This window comes from Arctopsyche grandis, chromosome 10 (genome assembly GCF_051622035.1).
Source record: "Arctopsyche grandis isolate Sample6627 chromosome 10, ASM5162203v2, whole genome shotgun sequence".
NCBI classification, from domain to species: domain Eukaryota; kingdom Metazoa; phylum Arthropoda; class Insecta; order Trichoptera; family Hydropsychidae; genus Arctopsyche; species Arctopsyche grandis.
This window is the reverse complement of record NC_135364.1, coordinates 14352283-14370634: the sequence shown is the minus strand read 5'-3', so window position 1 is coordinate 14370634 and position 18352 is coordinate 14352283. Positions and strand designations below refer to the sequence as shown.

General features: G+C 31.7%; 1 protein-coding gene across 1 annotated transcript in view; it reads right to left on the bottom strand.

Annotated features, from left to right (window-relative positions):
* The window catches only part of LOC143917705 (agrin-like), a 62767-nt gene extending 57285 nt beyond the window's left edge, over positions 1 to 5482 (bottom strand). The window contains 2 exon segments of the mRNA XM_077439285.1: positions 2481 to 2696; positions 5437 to 5482. Of these exon segments, the coding sequence (XP_077295411.1) occupies positions 2481 to 2696; positions 5437 to 5482 (262 nt within the window).
* Between the last annotated feature and the right edge of the window lie 12870 nt (positions 5483 to 18352).

The window sequence follows — 18352 nt, the reverse complement described above, 5'->3', positions numbered from 1 at the left end:
TGACCGAAAATCCATTGCATTTAATATTCTATTGGCTATGAAATGCCCTCATGCGTTTTATAATATTCATGATTTTTTCCTGTAAGGTTTTTTCAGTTTTATGTTGAAATATAAACGAATGACTTGATTGAATCTTTCATGTCCACGTTTAACTGAACTCGGAATTAGATATTTCAAAATTTGAATACTAAAATTTAGGTTAGTTTTACCAGCGTAATTCTCATTGGTGTTAGTATTTGACTTGCATATTATGTTAGTATTTGAAAATTACGTAAAAATATTTGCATCTGTAATATATTTATTATAATTCGCATGTACTTGGTTTTGATATATGTACATACATATAGATAGCTCCCTTTTACTTTTTAAACAATTACTGGAGACCCGTGCTTTTAGCACTTTGCGATAAATGCTGAAATTCTAAATAGATACCCCTATTTTTCTAAATAACAGAGGCCCGATGTTATTTAAGAGAAATGCGATAATTTAAACAAGCTTTTTTATTATTTTAAATAAGTTCAGATACTGCAATTGTTAATGGCCACAAAAATTAAACATGAAGAATTTAGTTCTGGTGCAATAAAATGAATTCCATGTCGATGTAAACAGTGTAAATGCGGAGAAAATTGCTAGTAAATAAAATTTAGTGATAGATTTCTTCAAAATTATACATAGTAAAAATATACGCCAATTAGAAATAGATGCTAAAATCAAAACCCACATTTGCTACAGAATGCTAAAATAAAAAATAACAGTGTTAAAATCGAAAAAAATAGGTGCTAAAAACACTATCGATAAAATTTAAGTATGAGTATATTTTTTATATACTCTGTAAAAAAATTCATATATTTTTATATAAATTTTAAATTAGAATATATTTTTATATAAATTTTAAATGAGAATATATTTTCTGTAAAAAAATTTGTAGAAAAGCATTTATTATATGAAATATTAAATAGATCAAATGTAAAAAGAAGAAAGGTTATCGATTTTTTATTTAAATGTTTGCATAGACGAAAAATCTCTTTAATTAATTTCTGTCAAATTAAGACGCACCGAGATGATTATATTATATCAATATTTTATTCTAATATGAAGTCCATACCTTGCAATACAATTTCAATTTGATATAAGATATAAATTTCATTTTTGTCCGAAAATAATACAAATACACAACTAATCACACATAAAACAAGAAACTAAAACTCAAATTGTTTTAAATGAAATCAAAGACGTCCCTGTGAATTTGAAGAACGACTCTAGAGTCAATTTTCAATGCGTCGTTTTTCCGCCAGGGAAATTCGTAGCGTAATGAGCGGCATTACTTGCGGTGTTGAGGCTGCGTCGCAAGCCCAGAAAATTGGAATAGTCGAGGGGCTAAACATAAGTTGATGTGTATATATATATATATATATATATATATATATATTATATGTACACAGGCACCCCTGGTTGGGGGATGAGAATGATTGTCGTGTTTTTCCGACAGTGACACAGCATCGCGACGCCCGCTCAGGTGACGGGCGTCGCGCCCCGAATACATTACCGCGCGCGTAAAAACAATGACTTCTTCATAAGCACACGCTTTTGTATGCGAAATAAAAAAATGGAAAATAAAAACAAAACAGGAAAACATAGGCAGCCTCAAATTTCCGCGGAATTCGCAACCGCAATTTCGGGAACGAACTTGCGGAATGCGGGACGTGCCCGTGGAACGAAACTCGTACGTCATATTATTAAAAACAGAAAGTGCCGAGTCAAAGCTGAGCAATATGTAACTATCAAAGTACAAAATAAACATCCATGTTACAATTTCACGCTGAAAATAATCTTATTATATCTTAGCTTATGCACATATTTATTAACGCGTTACTTTGGTTGATAGTACTATTTAATGATATTAAACGCATTATCTATGTACAATTAGATATTTTTAACATTTCCTTCTTCAAATAATTGTGCTTGCATCTCAACTACATATATCGACAGCTTAGATTAGCTACCTATCAAGTTCTTGTGACAATCATTCTATTTGACGTGTGCCAGTTGCACCTGTGCCATTTCAAACGGCAGTTTCTCCAAGTACCCAGAAAGTAAGGAAGGGATTTATTTTAATATCCAACGACATTTTAACAGTAAGCATACATACATAGAGGATAGGAAAAACGATTGAGAATAACTAAAATTTGTGCTTAATAATTTGTGCACGAACAAATTAGTTCATTTGAATGTTTCTTTTGTATACAATATAACTGGCCAAATTGGTTGGTGTATGAACAAACACTAGCATACCCGTGAATGAACTGAATGTACACTTGGACTGTAAAATATACGAACGTCATTTAGAATAATTTAACCATTGCTAAATTTATCATAATCGAAGCAGACTGCAGAAATAGTTTCATTAGAACATCATCCTATAATTTTTGAACAACAAAGGAATCTCTTCAGCAAAACTGCATAAATTAAATCATACACACCACAAGGTCCTTCGTGCAATACTCGCAGATTGAGACGTTTTTCACATGCATCTCGGCGTAGTTCACACGATGACCTGTACGTTTTTCTATCAGCTCCACAGACAGCTGCCCCAGGCGCTACAATTGGACATTCAGTGATGCATTGACATCGTGCAGGCCCGTCATCACTCAAAACACAATCAGCACCCCATCTACAAACTATCTTCTCACACGGTTCTGTGAACAAAAAAATATTCAAGATAAAATTGATGATGGAGAAATAATTACAATAAAAAAAATGAGGAAATTTTCTAAGAAACTCTGGCAGAGATAGTTTCTTGGATATCGTTTTCAGAATAGAGAACTGCATCCAAAGTGGAATTGTCAATTTGAAAATAAAGAGAACGCCTCTCCTGAAAATTCCACGAGTTAGAGATTTAAAGGATGTGGTAGGGTGGTGTGTGGAATGGTGGTGCCAGGGTAACTTTTTCCACCTCCCCCTCTTAGCAACTTGATCTGCAGGGGTGGCTCCTACGGCAAATACCCCCGCTCGGTATCTCGACCGCACAAACTTTGCTAAGTACACACGACGAGGGCTATGCTCGCGACACTAAATTTTGTCCCTGATTCAGCATATGCTAAAAACCGCAAAAACATCGCAAGCAAAAGAGACCGTGGAACCCGCCGTCGGCGTCGTCATGTACCGAAAAATGTTTATTTATCTCTCAATGTGTATGTGTGTGTATTTTTTTTCTCAAAGATAAATAAAAGCGAACGTAGATGTCAAGTAACGGAAGATGGGTCGCAAGCTCACTTTTCCGACTTCCGTTGCCAATTCAGAATGATTTGAATGAGCCAAATCGATTTGAATCTACTTTATGTCATATTTTATTCAATTACGGAAAATCCAAACAATATCGAGATATATTGTGTATTTTATTTGATTGGCATATACATATGAATACATAAAATTGTATTAAATTTAAATTTGTTTATATTTTGAATACTGTCCTTTGTGATATTACATAAAATCCTATTGCGTCACAATGTTAAAATTAAAATACATAGTGGCGCAACCGATGGGGAGTGTATGTAATTGTGCATTTGAATCCACTTTTGAACTGAATAAAATATTAGCCAGCAGTATAGCTCAGTGGTCGCGTTGATGCTAACAGCCGAGAGGCTCCCGGGTTCAAGCCCTGAGTTAACCTCGATTGAAAATAATTCATTCGGAAGTATTTCTGTAGTGCTGTTGGTCAGATTTGAATATTTGTGACTATAGTCTGCCAAATTATTTGATTTCATTGTTAAAATATAGATATAGTATTAGCCAGTAGCACAGCTTGGTGGTTGCGTTAATGTTAACCACCGGGAGGTTGTCGGGTTCGACCCCGTGGATTAAAAAGAATTTACTGCGAGTATTATCCGGGAATTAGCTGGTATATTTTTGACTTGATTGATTATTTCAAAAATGGCTTGATGACTTGAAGTCAATGGTTTCCTATCAGAGGTTGCCAATTTATCTGATTCGTTATTGAAACGATTCCTCATCAAAAATTGTCAAAACCATTATATTCTACCCACTGTATTACCACTGTTTGAAAACGATTTTAAAAATTAATAATCTATAAATTTATATATGAATCTACAAGTTTATTATCATAGGTGTCACTCGGGGGAAACCAGTCATGACATATGTAGTGGGAAATTATAGTTTTGTTAATTTTGTTAACTATGTTATATTATAGTGGTTAGTTTAAGTTTGAAATTGGTAATTGTGAAATTGTGAAATAATTCATTAGCAATTTGCTATTTAATAAAAAAATAAAATTATATATTTATTTATCACACTACATATAATCAATTTATAATTTTAATTTTTGTGCAATAAATGAACATTTTGAGTATGTATAATTTTTGGAAATTTAAAAAAAAATCTAATGGTCGATTTACTTTCTCACGATTACGATTCTTCTTCTGTTGGTATTTCGTATGTGTATGTAAGGTAGATGAAGTAAAAATAATTCGAAAGTTTACAAGACAAATTAATTAAAAATATACATATGTATAAGTGTCGGGTCAGTCCAAAATATTTACTAAAACGTTCTGTTTAAAAAAACAGCAGAATGTTTCATTAATGGTTTAGATGCATAAAAAAACTCCGTTGATTTATTAAATTATTATATAAGTTATAAAATCATACAAAGCAGATGTATTTCAATCCAAAGCAAACGCCATTTTTTTCAAGCTATTGATTATAAACGATCGAATATATACGTACGTATTTCTCCCAAAAAACTACGACTATCTCAGTTTAATTTTCGCCCGGGGCCAACCGACATCCCATTCGAGATACCGCGACGACCTTTTTGCGACGACCACCAGCAAGAAAATTGGACCACCACGAGAGTGAAATAAGAAAACCGACAGAAAAAAGGCGAACCGAGGAGCGTTTGAACGGTCGAGATTCAAACTACCCGTTCGAGAAGCTCGGTAAGTGGTCGAAAAAGTTCGGCGGTTCGGCACGCGGAAAATTAAACCGGCGCCTGGGGTGGCCGCCTACCCCCTACGCTCACCTACCCCTTCATCATTAATTTCGAAGCGGCGTTCTTATCGCTCCACCGTGTAAGGGCGCGTGCTGGAATTATGGCCAGAGAGGACTTGTTCCCTTTTTTTTCCTTTTTCCCTATCGACGAGCGTGTGCCTTGCCACCCCTGGCGAACCAAGGTGGGCCGAAAGACCGAAAAAGTGGAAAGTAGTTTGTCTGAATAAATTTACGTTTAGCGCCGCCGCTGAATTCCAGGGGTGTAATAGATCACCCCGGTTGACAGTTTCTAGTTAATACTTTTTTTGTGTTGTTTTGCATTTTTTTATTTTTTATTTGTTGAAAGGGGGACCGTCTTTCGTAAGGCAGACTAGAACTTCCTTCCTTCCTGTCGCGGTGTTGTAACAAATATGATATATGTATATGTAGTACCTATTCCATTTGTATTTTTAACATTCTCCGGTACTGGTTGGGCCATAATAAAAACTTTTTTTTTTGTTTATTTATTTTCCACTCAGGTAGATTATTGGATGCTTGGATTGGGATATTGTATGAAACATGGTCAATATCATCTTTGTCATTTTTCAACTCCTCTTCCATAATAAGCGATACATAATTCAAAACAACATTACGTTAAATCACTTTCTTACAATGAAAGGTTGGAAAGAATGAATTTCACCATACTGGAGCAATTTTTTAAACGAAGTCTCTAAAATATTAAATTATCATTATAATTATCTTATGTCCAAATTCTTTGTGTTGAATGACAAAACTGACCATTGAAGTCATTCTTTCAGACTAGTAAAAGAAAAATCGAAAAAATTGATTAGAAATTCCTTTTTTTCAAAGAGAGGTTAAGGTTTGAAATAGTCTTCCCAAAAATGTAGTAATTTCTGAAAATCTTAGTATTTTAAAAACAAACTAGACGTCTTTCTTAAGATCAAAGGGTTTTAATAATTATTCTCCTATATCTTCATTTCTTTTTATATTTTTGATTTTTTAGTTATCATTTTACTGTTCTATTTTTTTTATCTCTTTTGAATTTTCTTTTATTTTGTTATTTCTTTTTTACTTTTATTTTATTTTATTTTATTTATAAACATATGTATACATACATAAGTTTATGTATAAAATTTATGTCAATAAATATTCACATAAAATTGCAGTATCAATTTATGTCAATGTTCCACATTAAAAAAAAATTGTTTTAATAAAAGTGACGAGAACTTAAAATGATTTTTTTTATGATTAAATTGAATATTTGCGTACATACTTTCGTTCTCTGTAAATATTTTTTTTTTGCCTTTTTGAAGACTTAACATAATTAACTTAATGATTATATTTGATATGGGAAGACAAATCTTTTGTACTTATTGGATATGCTTGTAATTGGGAATGATACATATGTATAAGTATGTATGTAAATGTTTTTCTAGTTACGTTGAATATAAGCTTATGAAAATAAATTAACATATACATATGTAATTATAATATTAGCCAACAGCATAGCTTGGTAGTTGTGTCAATGCTAACCACCGAGAGGTTACTGGGTTTGATACCGAGGGTTGACCTAGTATTTGATTTAAAAATTTATAATCATTAAAATTTATATATGAATGTACAACTGCAATACCATAGATGTCGCTCAGAGGCAACCCGATAACGGCATCATGGGAAAATAAATAACCGGCTATGGCGCCGTTTCCAAAATATAAATATGTAATTAAAATATAATTGGTAAATTTTTACACGTGCTAAATATGAAAAAATATGTTGAAATATTTAGAAAGAGCGCTTCATATTTAAATAATAAAATCACGAGTTTGTAAAATTATTTTGTAACATCGTCGTTTCAACGTCAAACATGAATATGCATATTGTGTATGAGAAAACAGTAACAATAACTTCCGTTAGTAGCGGAGGTGTGGTATGGCTATACGTATAATAATAAACTTTATCGAAAGTTCGATACGCCACGTAACCGCGCATAGGTTAAAATTTCAAAATTTTGCACATTCATCATTTCGGCGTTGTTGTCATAACGACGACATCGTTAAACGAAAATTTAACCGATAAATTGTATGTAGATTTGATTCGACAAAACATATAATTGCTTTCTCAAAAATGCTTTCGGATATTCTTTGCTATGCCATAATCCGTTTTTAGGTGGGGTTTTTCAAGTAACCAATAATCTATTTTTAAGTCGCCAAATCCAGTTTTACGTCGGATTAACCGACACCAGTCAACTGCCAACCCTCGAAGCAGATCAGAATATATCCATTTACTTCTGCATTACTTTTCGCATATTATTATTACTTTATCCGAGCGGATATTCTCGTAACGGGAAGATCTTCTCTGTTGTTTCTTCGACCGACAACCCACGTTTCAAGGGAAAGAGAAATATAAAATATTAATTTCGTGTGAAGAATAAGATTTTATGACGTTCACATCAAATAAATTTGAAGACGGCGAAAATTGTCGCGTTGAGATTTGCCCTCACATTTTGAAGAACAAAAATAGCCCGAGGATATATTTACATTCTCCCCAGATGGAATGAAAATAAAAAAGGGACAATTTCTCCAGGGATCATCTTCTAGAAATGGGTCAAAAATAAATTGCGGTTGACATTCACAAGCGCTTTATAAGCAGGAAGTACTTGATTGTTTATACCGCACCGGATAAAATAAATAAAAAACTTCGATATGAAAGACTATCTTTGTTTATATGTATGTATCTATGTATTAAAATAAAACTACCATATAACAACCGTATTAGAAACTTAATTTTTGATAATCAATTTTTTTTTAATTGGAATTTACATACATATAAATAAATATGAATGTATAAACATCTTTTGGATCGAAATGCCAAACCTACATTTGTACATATGTAACTATTGTCATTAAAATGATAAGCATGTTTACATATAATAAAAGCATAAAAAAATTATGTCACGTCTTCTGTTATAAACATTTGGATTTAAAAAAAAATACATAATGATTCATTTTTCATTAAAATATTATTGCTACACATATAAAAACTTAATTGTATTAAAATCGAGTGCCGGTTTTATAATCATAATCACATGAACGTATAATAATTTACATATTTACGACCTTTACGTCTAAATGTTGATATATTTTATATCACATTTAATGATCGCAATTAATTAGTAATGTTCTATTTATATGTATCCCCGCACAGTTGACACTGGCTGAATAGTAAGTGATAAATTTTCAGATTTATCTCCGTTGTAAAAGGATAGAGAAGACACAGAACTAATACCAGTTTTCAAGTGAGTGATTAAATCAATTAGTTTTAATTGAAAACGAATGTTAGTTTGCCGTTATTGAATTTATCCATCCCATGCTCAAACACGGCATCGGACATAAATTCAATTTTTAAATCAAATATTGAGAAAAATGTATGAAAAGTCTTCTCTTAACATATATATTTTCATAAATATAAGTCAAACTATTTACTATAAAATAAAATAAAATTGACAACTGATTCTGTAAGATCGTTAAAAAGCACTTTTCATCTCCAAAATTTAATGAAATATATTATATGATGAATAAGATTCACACTAAAAAACAGAATATGTTAATAATACAAGTTCACACAAATAATAACTTTTGATCATTAGCGATATAATATTATTGAATGTAAATATGAACCAAAGACGTATTGAATTCGAGTGTTAGCTTGTCATATACTCAGTACATGGATAGTACGTTAATTTGGGTGTAAAAATTGAAATTAATATATTTAAAATGTAATATTTTTTTATTACTTTATTAAATATATGTATATGTACATATGTATGTAGCATGTCAGGAATTAACCCAAGGCGACACATATGATTAATTTTTTTTTATATGAGTATTAAAAACTTCTCAAACATAACAGGACACGGAATACAATAGGGACATCTACGGACAATCAATAAAAAAATTAATACAAATCAAATTTGTAAAAAATAAATTATGAAGGTAGCATTTTAAAAGATTCTAATACTTATAACTCAAATTCGCGATATACTAAGGGGAAGGACACCACACAGAAGGATTTATTAGATCTGTTACAAAAATTAAGCCAGAAAAATTGGAATATTCTAGCAGAACATGATCGACCTGTGTTTTTTTAATAACCACAAGATCTCTACAACAGCGTATTTGGCTAGAATTGAACTCACGACCTCTCTACTGGTATGCAAGAGCTCTACTAGTAAACTACGCTGTGGCTATGTATGGATGTATGTATATGTATATGTAATATATGAATATGTACATTAAAGAGTTTTAGAAATTTGAATAATTAAAATGATATGACCTATTTCGATAAAATTTCATTAAAAAAATAATTAGAAGCGTGAAATTTAAATCGACGCCTACCAAACTGTGAACTTTTAATTGCATTGTTCAATATTTTTTTAAAAGCTACCTCGTCTTGAGACTAATTCAGTCTGTTTATTGATGATTCAAAAGTCGACATTTAATTTTTTGTTTTTAAAACTGCTGAAATATTTTTTTTCGTGATTTTATACTCTATATGTGGGAACTATGCACAAAATGGTGCGCATTTTCAGCGTTTTCACATGTAATTTAGCGCGCCGATCGAATTTATCGCCGACGTTTCGAAAGTTGGCCGTCTCCGTCTCCAGGTCGAGGAGTCGAAGGTATCTCTTCTAGGGGGTGGAGAAGAAGAGGAAGGAAGCAGAAGCACGCCGTCCCACGGAGCTTTTATTCAAATTTATCGCTGACATTTTATTGAAACGTCAGCAGTAAATTTGAAGCGTTCCCGGGAACGCGAACGGCTCCAGACCTAAAACGCCGAAAAGGTACCCCTCGAACTATGGAGACAATTGAAATTTTTAATATGTGCCGAAGAAAGACGACTCCGCCGATGGATAGATTGAACCGTTTATTTTTCGGTTCATTTCCGGCCACGAGCTACTCCGAGTTTCGATTCCGTAGATTTCTCTCTCCCAGCTTCTCCCTGTCTCGCCGAGCTCTCTTGGAGTCTCTCCGATATCCTGTTCGCGATCACTGATATTATGCGCATTCCAAATTAGATATCTCCTCAAGTCTGCCACATTTGTGCTAACCCCGTCGGATGCAGATGTACATATATAATATATTAACTGTGGCTCTTCCATATATACCCCTGGCTATAAAAGTGATATCTGTATTACAAATGTATTTATCTCCAACACAAAAATAACATACGGATATATGTATTTCATAACTCTACTTTTACTTTTTTTTAAATCTATATATATATATATATATATATATATATATATATATATATATATATATATATATATATATATATATATATATACATATATACATATGTAGGTACATGTATACGTACAGATGATATATATTATATCTTATCTCATATAAATATATACAATAGAAACGGCGTTTGTAATTCGTTTCTGATTACTATATTGGTCAAAGACGTTTGTGATTGTTCGGTCTTTAAATAATTTTTTTTTTCGATTCAAATAATAAATTTAATAAAAAAAACAAATGAAGATATTTTTCATGGTTTTCATTTCATTTCCATTTACTGAGTGAAGCCGGGTAGCACCACTAGTAATATATACATATAATTTAGTTACATTGTTTTGAACCGATGAGTCAATATGCCAGATCGCATAGCTTCGCATAAAAAATAACCAAAGAATTAAAATAGCCTCATTGACTCTCTAAATAAAGTGATATATACAATATAAAATACATGCATTCACGTTTAAATGTATATAATTCAAAATTTCGATTTAAATTCTATAAAGGATAATTTTTTTTCAAAAAATGTTTAAAAGTTATTGGAGTCCACAAACTTAAGGTTTTGTTTTTTGCCCACCGTATAAGTTAAGTTTATGTGACAAATATTTTTGGTTTTATATGTGTGCGTATGAAACAAACAGGAAGCTGCTTGAGTTGTGAAACATCGCAACAATTTCACACGTCGCGCTTCCGTTTCCGTTTAGGCTGACTCGGAAAAGCGGGCTATAAATATGTTTGCCATCGTGTAAGAACCTTTAATCGACCTTTGAAAATTTTCCAACATAACAACATTCGTAATTGAATCAACCGTGAGCGACGTGTGTGTGACCTTTACCAAAACTCTTATAACATTTAATAAATACAGTACACGTAATTTCCCCGTCGTTAAATCTTATTTTACTTTGGCGGGAAAACACAATTAGTTTTTCTCTCGTATGCTCGTGAGCGATTAAAACTGAATGCACGTGCATTAAAAACGTGATGGAGAAATATATGTGCACTCAAAACCATGCAGTAATTTTTGAAACGCGTCGGTTTATCCATTTTTTGTCGTTCATCCAATGGATTTTTTTGTTTTATTTTTAAAAACAAGCTAACTTAATATGGAAATTTGAAATATCAGTCGTAATGCATGTTTCATGTATGAAATTAAATTATGGCCACATTTTTTCATTTCATGTTTTATTTAAAATGGAATTTAGCAAGCATTGCGATTCCATAACAGCGAGCTTGTGAAATTTATTAACAAAAAACATAAAACGCGGTTTTATATTATGTACAAAATAGTTCGAAAATTTAAAAAAATAATTTTGATCGTTAATTTCATTCCTCGTTAAATGACTTAATTCGTTTACGTTTATAAAAATCATAATAAATAATACCGATTTCATTCTCCACTTATTTTCACTTTTCACTTTTAATATGTTTAATTTATTACCGGTCTCAAGTATTACGTTATATGTATATGTACATACATATTAATGTTGCTGTGACTCATTATGTCGCTATGATCCAATATGATAATATAGTAATAGTAATATAATCATATAAATATATTTTGAAGACGTTGATTGACTTTCATTGTTCATATATCAATGGTTAGCGTTTAATGCTTTCAATTGTTCAATCACGGGTTCAATCCCTGGCTTTGGGCTGTTGGCCAGACCCTAAATATTTGACTCCAAGGTCGATCGTTTCCTATCAAAGTTAACCAATTTATCTAATTTCATTTAATCGTTTCCGAAAATTTTGCAATCTTTCCACATTTCTCGCAAAATTTGAGTTTGTAGTATCTCGGATTTACTGATTAATAAAATTCAGAAAATGTGTCCATATACATATGTACATATGTCTCTATAATTCTTAATCGATGTTTGTAATTGGCCTCGAATAATACTTACGTACAATATTTGACCACAGATGTCGTGTCAAATAAACAAAATGAGTATGGGATACCTACATATGTATGTATACCCATTTTTTGTTATGTCTAATTTCTTTAGTTATTTTTTTTTTCTTTTCGTTTCTGTTATATTTTTGACCATTGTGGCGCATTAGGAATTCCTGTATTGCTACAATGGTCCAAACTTAAACTTTTAAAATTGTGATAACTACAAATACAAATTATATTTCTACTAACGAATGTTAGACATATTTTCAATGACAGCAAAATATACGTGTCTTTCATAACATACTCCTAAATTAATTAACTGTAATTTCCTGAATAAATATAATCTAATATAAATTTTCGAAAGTATGTAAGAAAATATGTTATGTTGGTTGGGAACTTCGCAAACAAAACAAAGTTTCTATGACGACAATTCAATGGGTTGAATATTATATTTTTTTCGATTGAAATAAATTTAATAAAAAGACAAATGAATATTTACTATTAGATTCGTTATGTTTATATTACAAATACCAAGCGAAGCCGGGTAAAAAAACTAGTGTGATATATGTAAATGTATATACGATTCTTATTTAGTATTTTTTTTTAAATATTTACCCCATTTTCAAATGAAAATTTCCTCTGAAGAAATTTTCATCCGTTATCATTATTTTCATATCTAAATATAATATTAAAATGATGTCGCGTGCATGTGACATGCATGAAAGAAAGAACGGAGATGAGCTTAAGCACAAACACAATTAAACGAGATACGACAACGCGGAAAAACACTATCGGCCGTGAAAACTTCCCCGTCGGAAAAACGTCTTTATACGAAACGACGGAAAATGAACCCCCTTCCCCTTCCCCTTTGCAGTCTCTTCGCGTGTCTCCCTAGCGCTGAAAAATGTTGGCAATATCTTTTAGAGAACCGACCGGTTTTCGCCGCAAAAGCAGAAAAACACATAGGCGTTAAAAGTTCGGCGAGCGCGCCTGTACATATTGAAAAACTTTGCGTAACCGAGTGGTTTGTTCGCGGCTTGAAAACAACGCTGGCCCCCGCCAGGAATCGACAACCTTTTCCTTTTTCTTGCGGGACGCAAATCCACAATTCATAAGCCGAGGGGCAGTGCGAGGGGTAGAGATGCCGAGAAATCCGGCAGAAGGGGGTAGTGTGGAAAGTGGCTCTCTCGCTATTTTCTATTTGAGGGTTTTCCGTTCGTAACAACTAAACTTTCGAAGTATTCTCGTGTTGTACCAACTTACACACGAGCCCGCATTTATGATAATACGACTAGAGAGTTACTAAAACCTCGACTACACTCCTGAAATTTAAATAGAAATAAAATCTTTTTACCATCACTTAAACTGTTCGACACGAAAAATGGTTCAGAGACGAAATATGACTTTTCTTATAGATCTATGCCCAGTAAACACGAATCTGGTAATAAATGTTGATTGGCTCAAGATTCGGAGATATATGTATTTTTATATCGCGCGATTTTTCTATATCTTCGTGTTGTTCGGTCAATGTCTCAAAATCTGTCAATTTACAGTTCAAAATGAATATTGGAATCTATAGTTGGGTATTTTATTTTTCATTTGTAGTACTTTTCAGCTTTCAAATCTCTCTAAGTAGTCGTCCAGTTTGAATCAAAAGTTACATATTTTCACTTGGGATTTTTTCCCACTGTTAACACTATTTTATATTGAGAATTTTCTATTGAAACATGTTAATTGGGATAGTGTTCTGGCCAAACTATTTTTTTTTTTTCGTTTAAAAGGGTTAATTGGAATTGTGCTGAATTTTAAATCGGTAAAATTTCGAGCTAAAAGCTTGTACTAGTATTTACTCGTATTTACACGAATCTGAATTGAATTAATAGGGATAATATATTAAATTATTTTTATATGAGAATTAAATAAAATTTCACTTATAAAAATCATATTTCGACTATTTTTGTGGATTAATAACAAAAATTCTATTGATAACGTCATTTGTCGAATAGTGTTATCAGCGATATTTTTACTCATGGTTGTCTTCAAATAATATACAAATTTCAGTATTGACAGCGTCAATATTGGCTATAAATTGTTTTATGTTTTTAATATATGTTACATTTCCATAATTAATCAAAATATTGTTTAATTCCAGAAATTATTTGCTCAATTAATCTAATTTCGATATAATATACATACAAATTATATCATATCTACTAACATAGCTCAGCGGTTAGTGTACAATTCTAACAACTAGTAACATAGCAAAGTCATGCAAAGCATGAGAGCCCAGCTTGACGGGGGGTCCAAATTTATATATAAATTTGTACACTCGATATAATTCGACATTGTCAAAAATATCGAAAATAAGAAAAATGACTCGAGTTATATACTTTTACGTAAATAAAAATATTTTGTTTCACCTTTATTTTACGATCCAGATATGTGAAAAGATATAAGTAAGTATTTGGACTTGTAACATTGCAAAGTCATAAGGGTTCAAGTGGGATAATTAATCACGTAACACTATAATTGAAAAAGACTAAATTGGAAATATATATTTAAGACTCATCACAGAATTTTGCAAACCTAAATCGAGAAAGATGAATTTTAAAATCGGTAAGCTATGTAAGTTTAATTAATTTTTTTGTAGAATTATTATACGAACATTAAAAATATGTATCAACAAACAGTTTGAATTCTTCATCAGGTTAAGGGAGGGGGGGGGGTGAGGAGGCAAATTTGCATGAAGGCCCAAAATTTCTAGCTACACCACTGGTAACAATTGAGGAGTCGCGGATTTGAGCCTGACTTGGTGTTTCTGGCCATACCTTGAATATATGTGACTACAAATTCTTTTTCCTTTTTGAGTATGTCAATTTATCTGATTTCATTGTTATTTCATTACTAGTTACGCCCGTTGAAATTTCAACGGGTGCTTTCGGATTGATACATGATTTAAAATAAAGTTACAATATTACATACAATTAATCAGAATCGGAACTGAAATAGAAATCGGGAATCGGTTATGCCAATTAAATTATGCAATAAAAAATAACAATAAAATTGTAAAACCCGAAGTCAACATCGAAGTCTATATGAACTGTACGTATCTTTACATCGCGTAACGTAAGCAAAAAGATTTATGGAACTATGTATGTTTAATTTACAAAACCCAATACCCAGAATTATGTATAAACAAACCCCGGCCATTGACCTCGCTACCTTGAATATTATAAATTATTGAATATTAAAGTTATTTAGAGCACTTTCTCTATCGGGACTATCGGTCTGCGTACAGTGCTCTGATCGTGCGGGGGTAGGTTCGACCCGACGATCTGGAATTAATTTTATTTTTCAAATTTCATTAAAATATTAATTAATTTCAATTTGAAATATATATATATATTAATATATATATACAGATTAATATGAAAACAAAAAAATGGTTGAAAACCTCGCTAAATAAAATTATTATAATTACGTATTTTTATATGGCGAGAACGAAAAATTTCAATTAATGTATAAAAAAAAGGACAATTTGAAAATTCGACGATGGCATAATTGGTTAGTTCGCCAAACTCAGATATACCTATAAGAGGATATTTGTGATCGCGGTTTCACCGGTTTGATACCGTGGCAAGTCTCGACGAAGAATTTATACAAAGCTTAGGCTTTTTATCGATTCATTCAGTATGTTCGGCAAGCGTTAGGACACACATACATACACAAAACGGGTTAGCGTCTTTATATATATAATAATTTGATTTGATTTTTTAATACTTTCAAAAGGGGAATTTTTAAATTTTCCCATGATATCATTTCAGGTTACCCTTAACGACACCGATGGTTCATATTTAACATAGATATATAAATGTATACATTATAAATTTTGAAAACATGTTAAAATATTGGTGGCATAGTAGGAAGGATGGTTTTTTACAATGCCAAAGGAACCGTTTCAACAATGAAATTAGAAACTCTAGACTTGGAGCCATAAATCTGACCGGAAGAACTACAAAAATATTCAAAATAAACTCTATCGAGGTCAACCTAGGGATGCAACCCAGCAACCTTTCAGTGATAAGCATTAACTCAACCACCGAGCTTTACTGCTGGCTAATTTAATTTCGAATTTAAAATAATAATACATATAATAAACTTATATATTATACATATGTATGTATTCGGCCGTAGGTGTAGCCTTGAGGTAACCCGTAATGGCACCATTGTAAATATATAAATTAAATTTACTTAAATATTCAACATTATTTACAATTTAATGAAGAGTAATTCATATACAAACATAAACATTTTTTTTTTCGTTTTATGACTGAATAAATAAATAAATTTAAAAACATATTCATGTAAATCTTTTTTTTATATCACTTTTTTGATTTCATCTTCACCCCACAATATTCATCTGGCTTATATTTTCATCCACTCAAAAAAAAAAAACAATTTGTATACATATATGTACAAACAAATATTAAAAATGTATTTTTATCACGAAACATTCTGATCGAATACTACGCATTTCTTCATCCAACAAACAAAATATTTATGTTTGGTAATACAATCAAAAATAGGTTAAGGGACAGCAAACATAAACCGGAATCTTTTTTCGAGTGTTTTCGGAAAATGTGTGTAGAGTGCTTGCTTTTCACTTATTTTCCCCGTTCGCAACTAAAGAAGCACAACAAAAGTAAATCTATTTCACGCTGTTTACATTGAAGTTTGACTTACGAAGTGAAAAAAAATCCCACACCGTTCATTCTGATCACTGTTATTTTCGTCACGTTTTATTCAATTTTGTCCGAAATCAAAGTGTGAAAAATTCAAACTTGCCACTTACTCTCGCGGTGGCGAAAACAAAAATTTTCACGCCGTGATATACGATCAAGAAATCTCACGAGAAATTTCCTTCAAAACAAATCAAGCCTCCAAACCCATTTTCCGGCGAGTGCTCTTGGCTGCTAGGGGTGACTTTTTCCCTACGCGCTGCTGCCCCGTACTAAATTATTTTCGCCAAAATTGAGAGTGATTTATGTTTATTCCGCGAGAGACGAGATTAAAGTGCGTATACAAAGATGAGATACAAAACTTTTCACACCACTTCGGCAAAGTCACGAGAGATTTATCTGGCGCTTCCCAAACTTTATTCCTTTGCCACCCCGTCTCTTTCCATCTTTCTCTACATAAGACCCCCACAGATGCCTACCTTCCCTATTCTACACCCCTTTCAAACAACAACTTGCTTATTGTCATGGAGAATGTAACACAATATCTTGTGTGTTATTGTTTTCAGCTCTGCTAATCTGTTTAAATAGCAACAAGAAACCAAAATACGAAAAGGTGGGATGGCAACACCCAATAAGCCTTTTGCTAAACGTACACGTATGTGCCTCTTTTCAAGCACTCATATTCATTCCTTACAAATTCATATTGTATTTGAATATATTCTAGTAAAATCTTAAGGTAAAAAAACACCTCAAATTTCGAATCAACACAAGCCGCAAAGCGAAATTCAGAGGAAAACATAATAACGAATAAATATATAATCTAATTTATATTTTATGCTATTATCCTCTTATCTATACAATCTGTTTATAAGGATTTCGTTCTAAAACCTCAAAAGTACATATCGTGTCCAATGAAACATAAATATAACATAATATGAAATTACGTTTTTGATTTTTTACACAATTACCTATACAATGAAAGGTCTACCTCGTAAATTAAAACTAATCTGGGATACAAAAATCCTATTTTGTTGTGTGCGATTTTCAATTTACGAATCGGAAAAAGATTATGACCGAGTCATAAAAATACGGATATTAACACTGCGCTTCGAATCCCTTTATATCTTTAGAACGTGATATTAATACATTTTTGAAATACATACACGACTTTAATTTAAGAGATATAATGTATTTTAATGTACATATATACATATACATACATAAATATATTAAAGAAACATTTTCGTAAATGAAACCATTCTTTAGTATTGAAATAAAAATATCTACATAATTTTAAATCTCCCCCAATACCTTTAGAAATCAATGTTGATCAATTGATTTCTTTGAATATATGTACATACATATGTATGTAAACAATCCTAAAAGCAAACTAAGAACGTACATATATTAAAATTTGT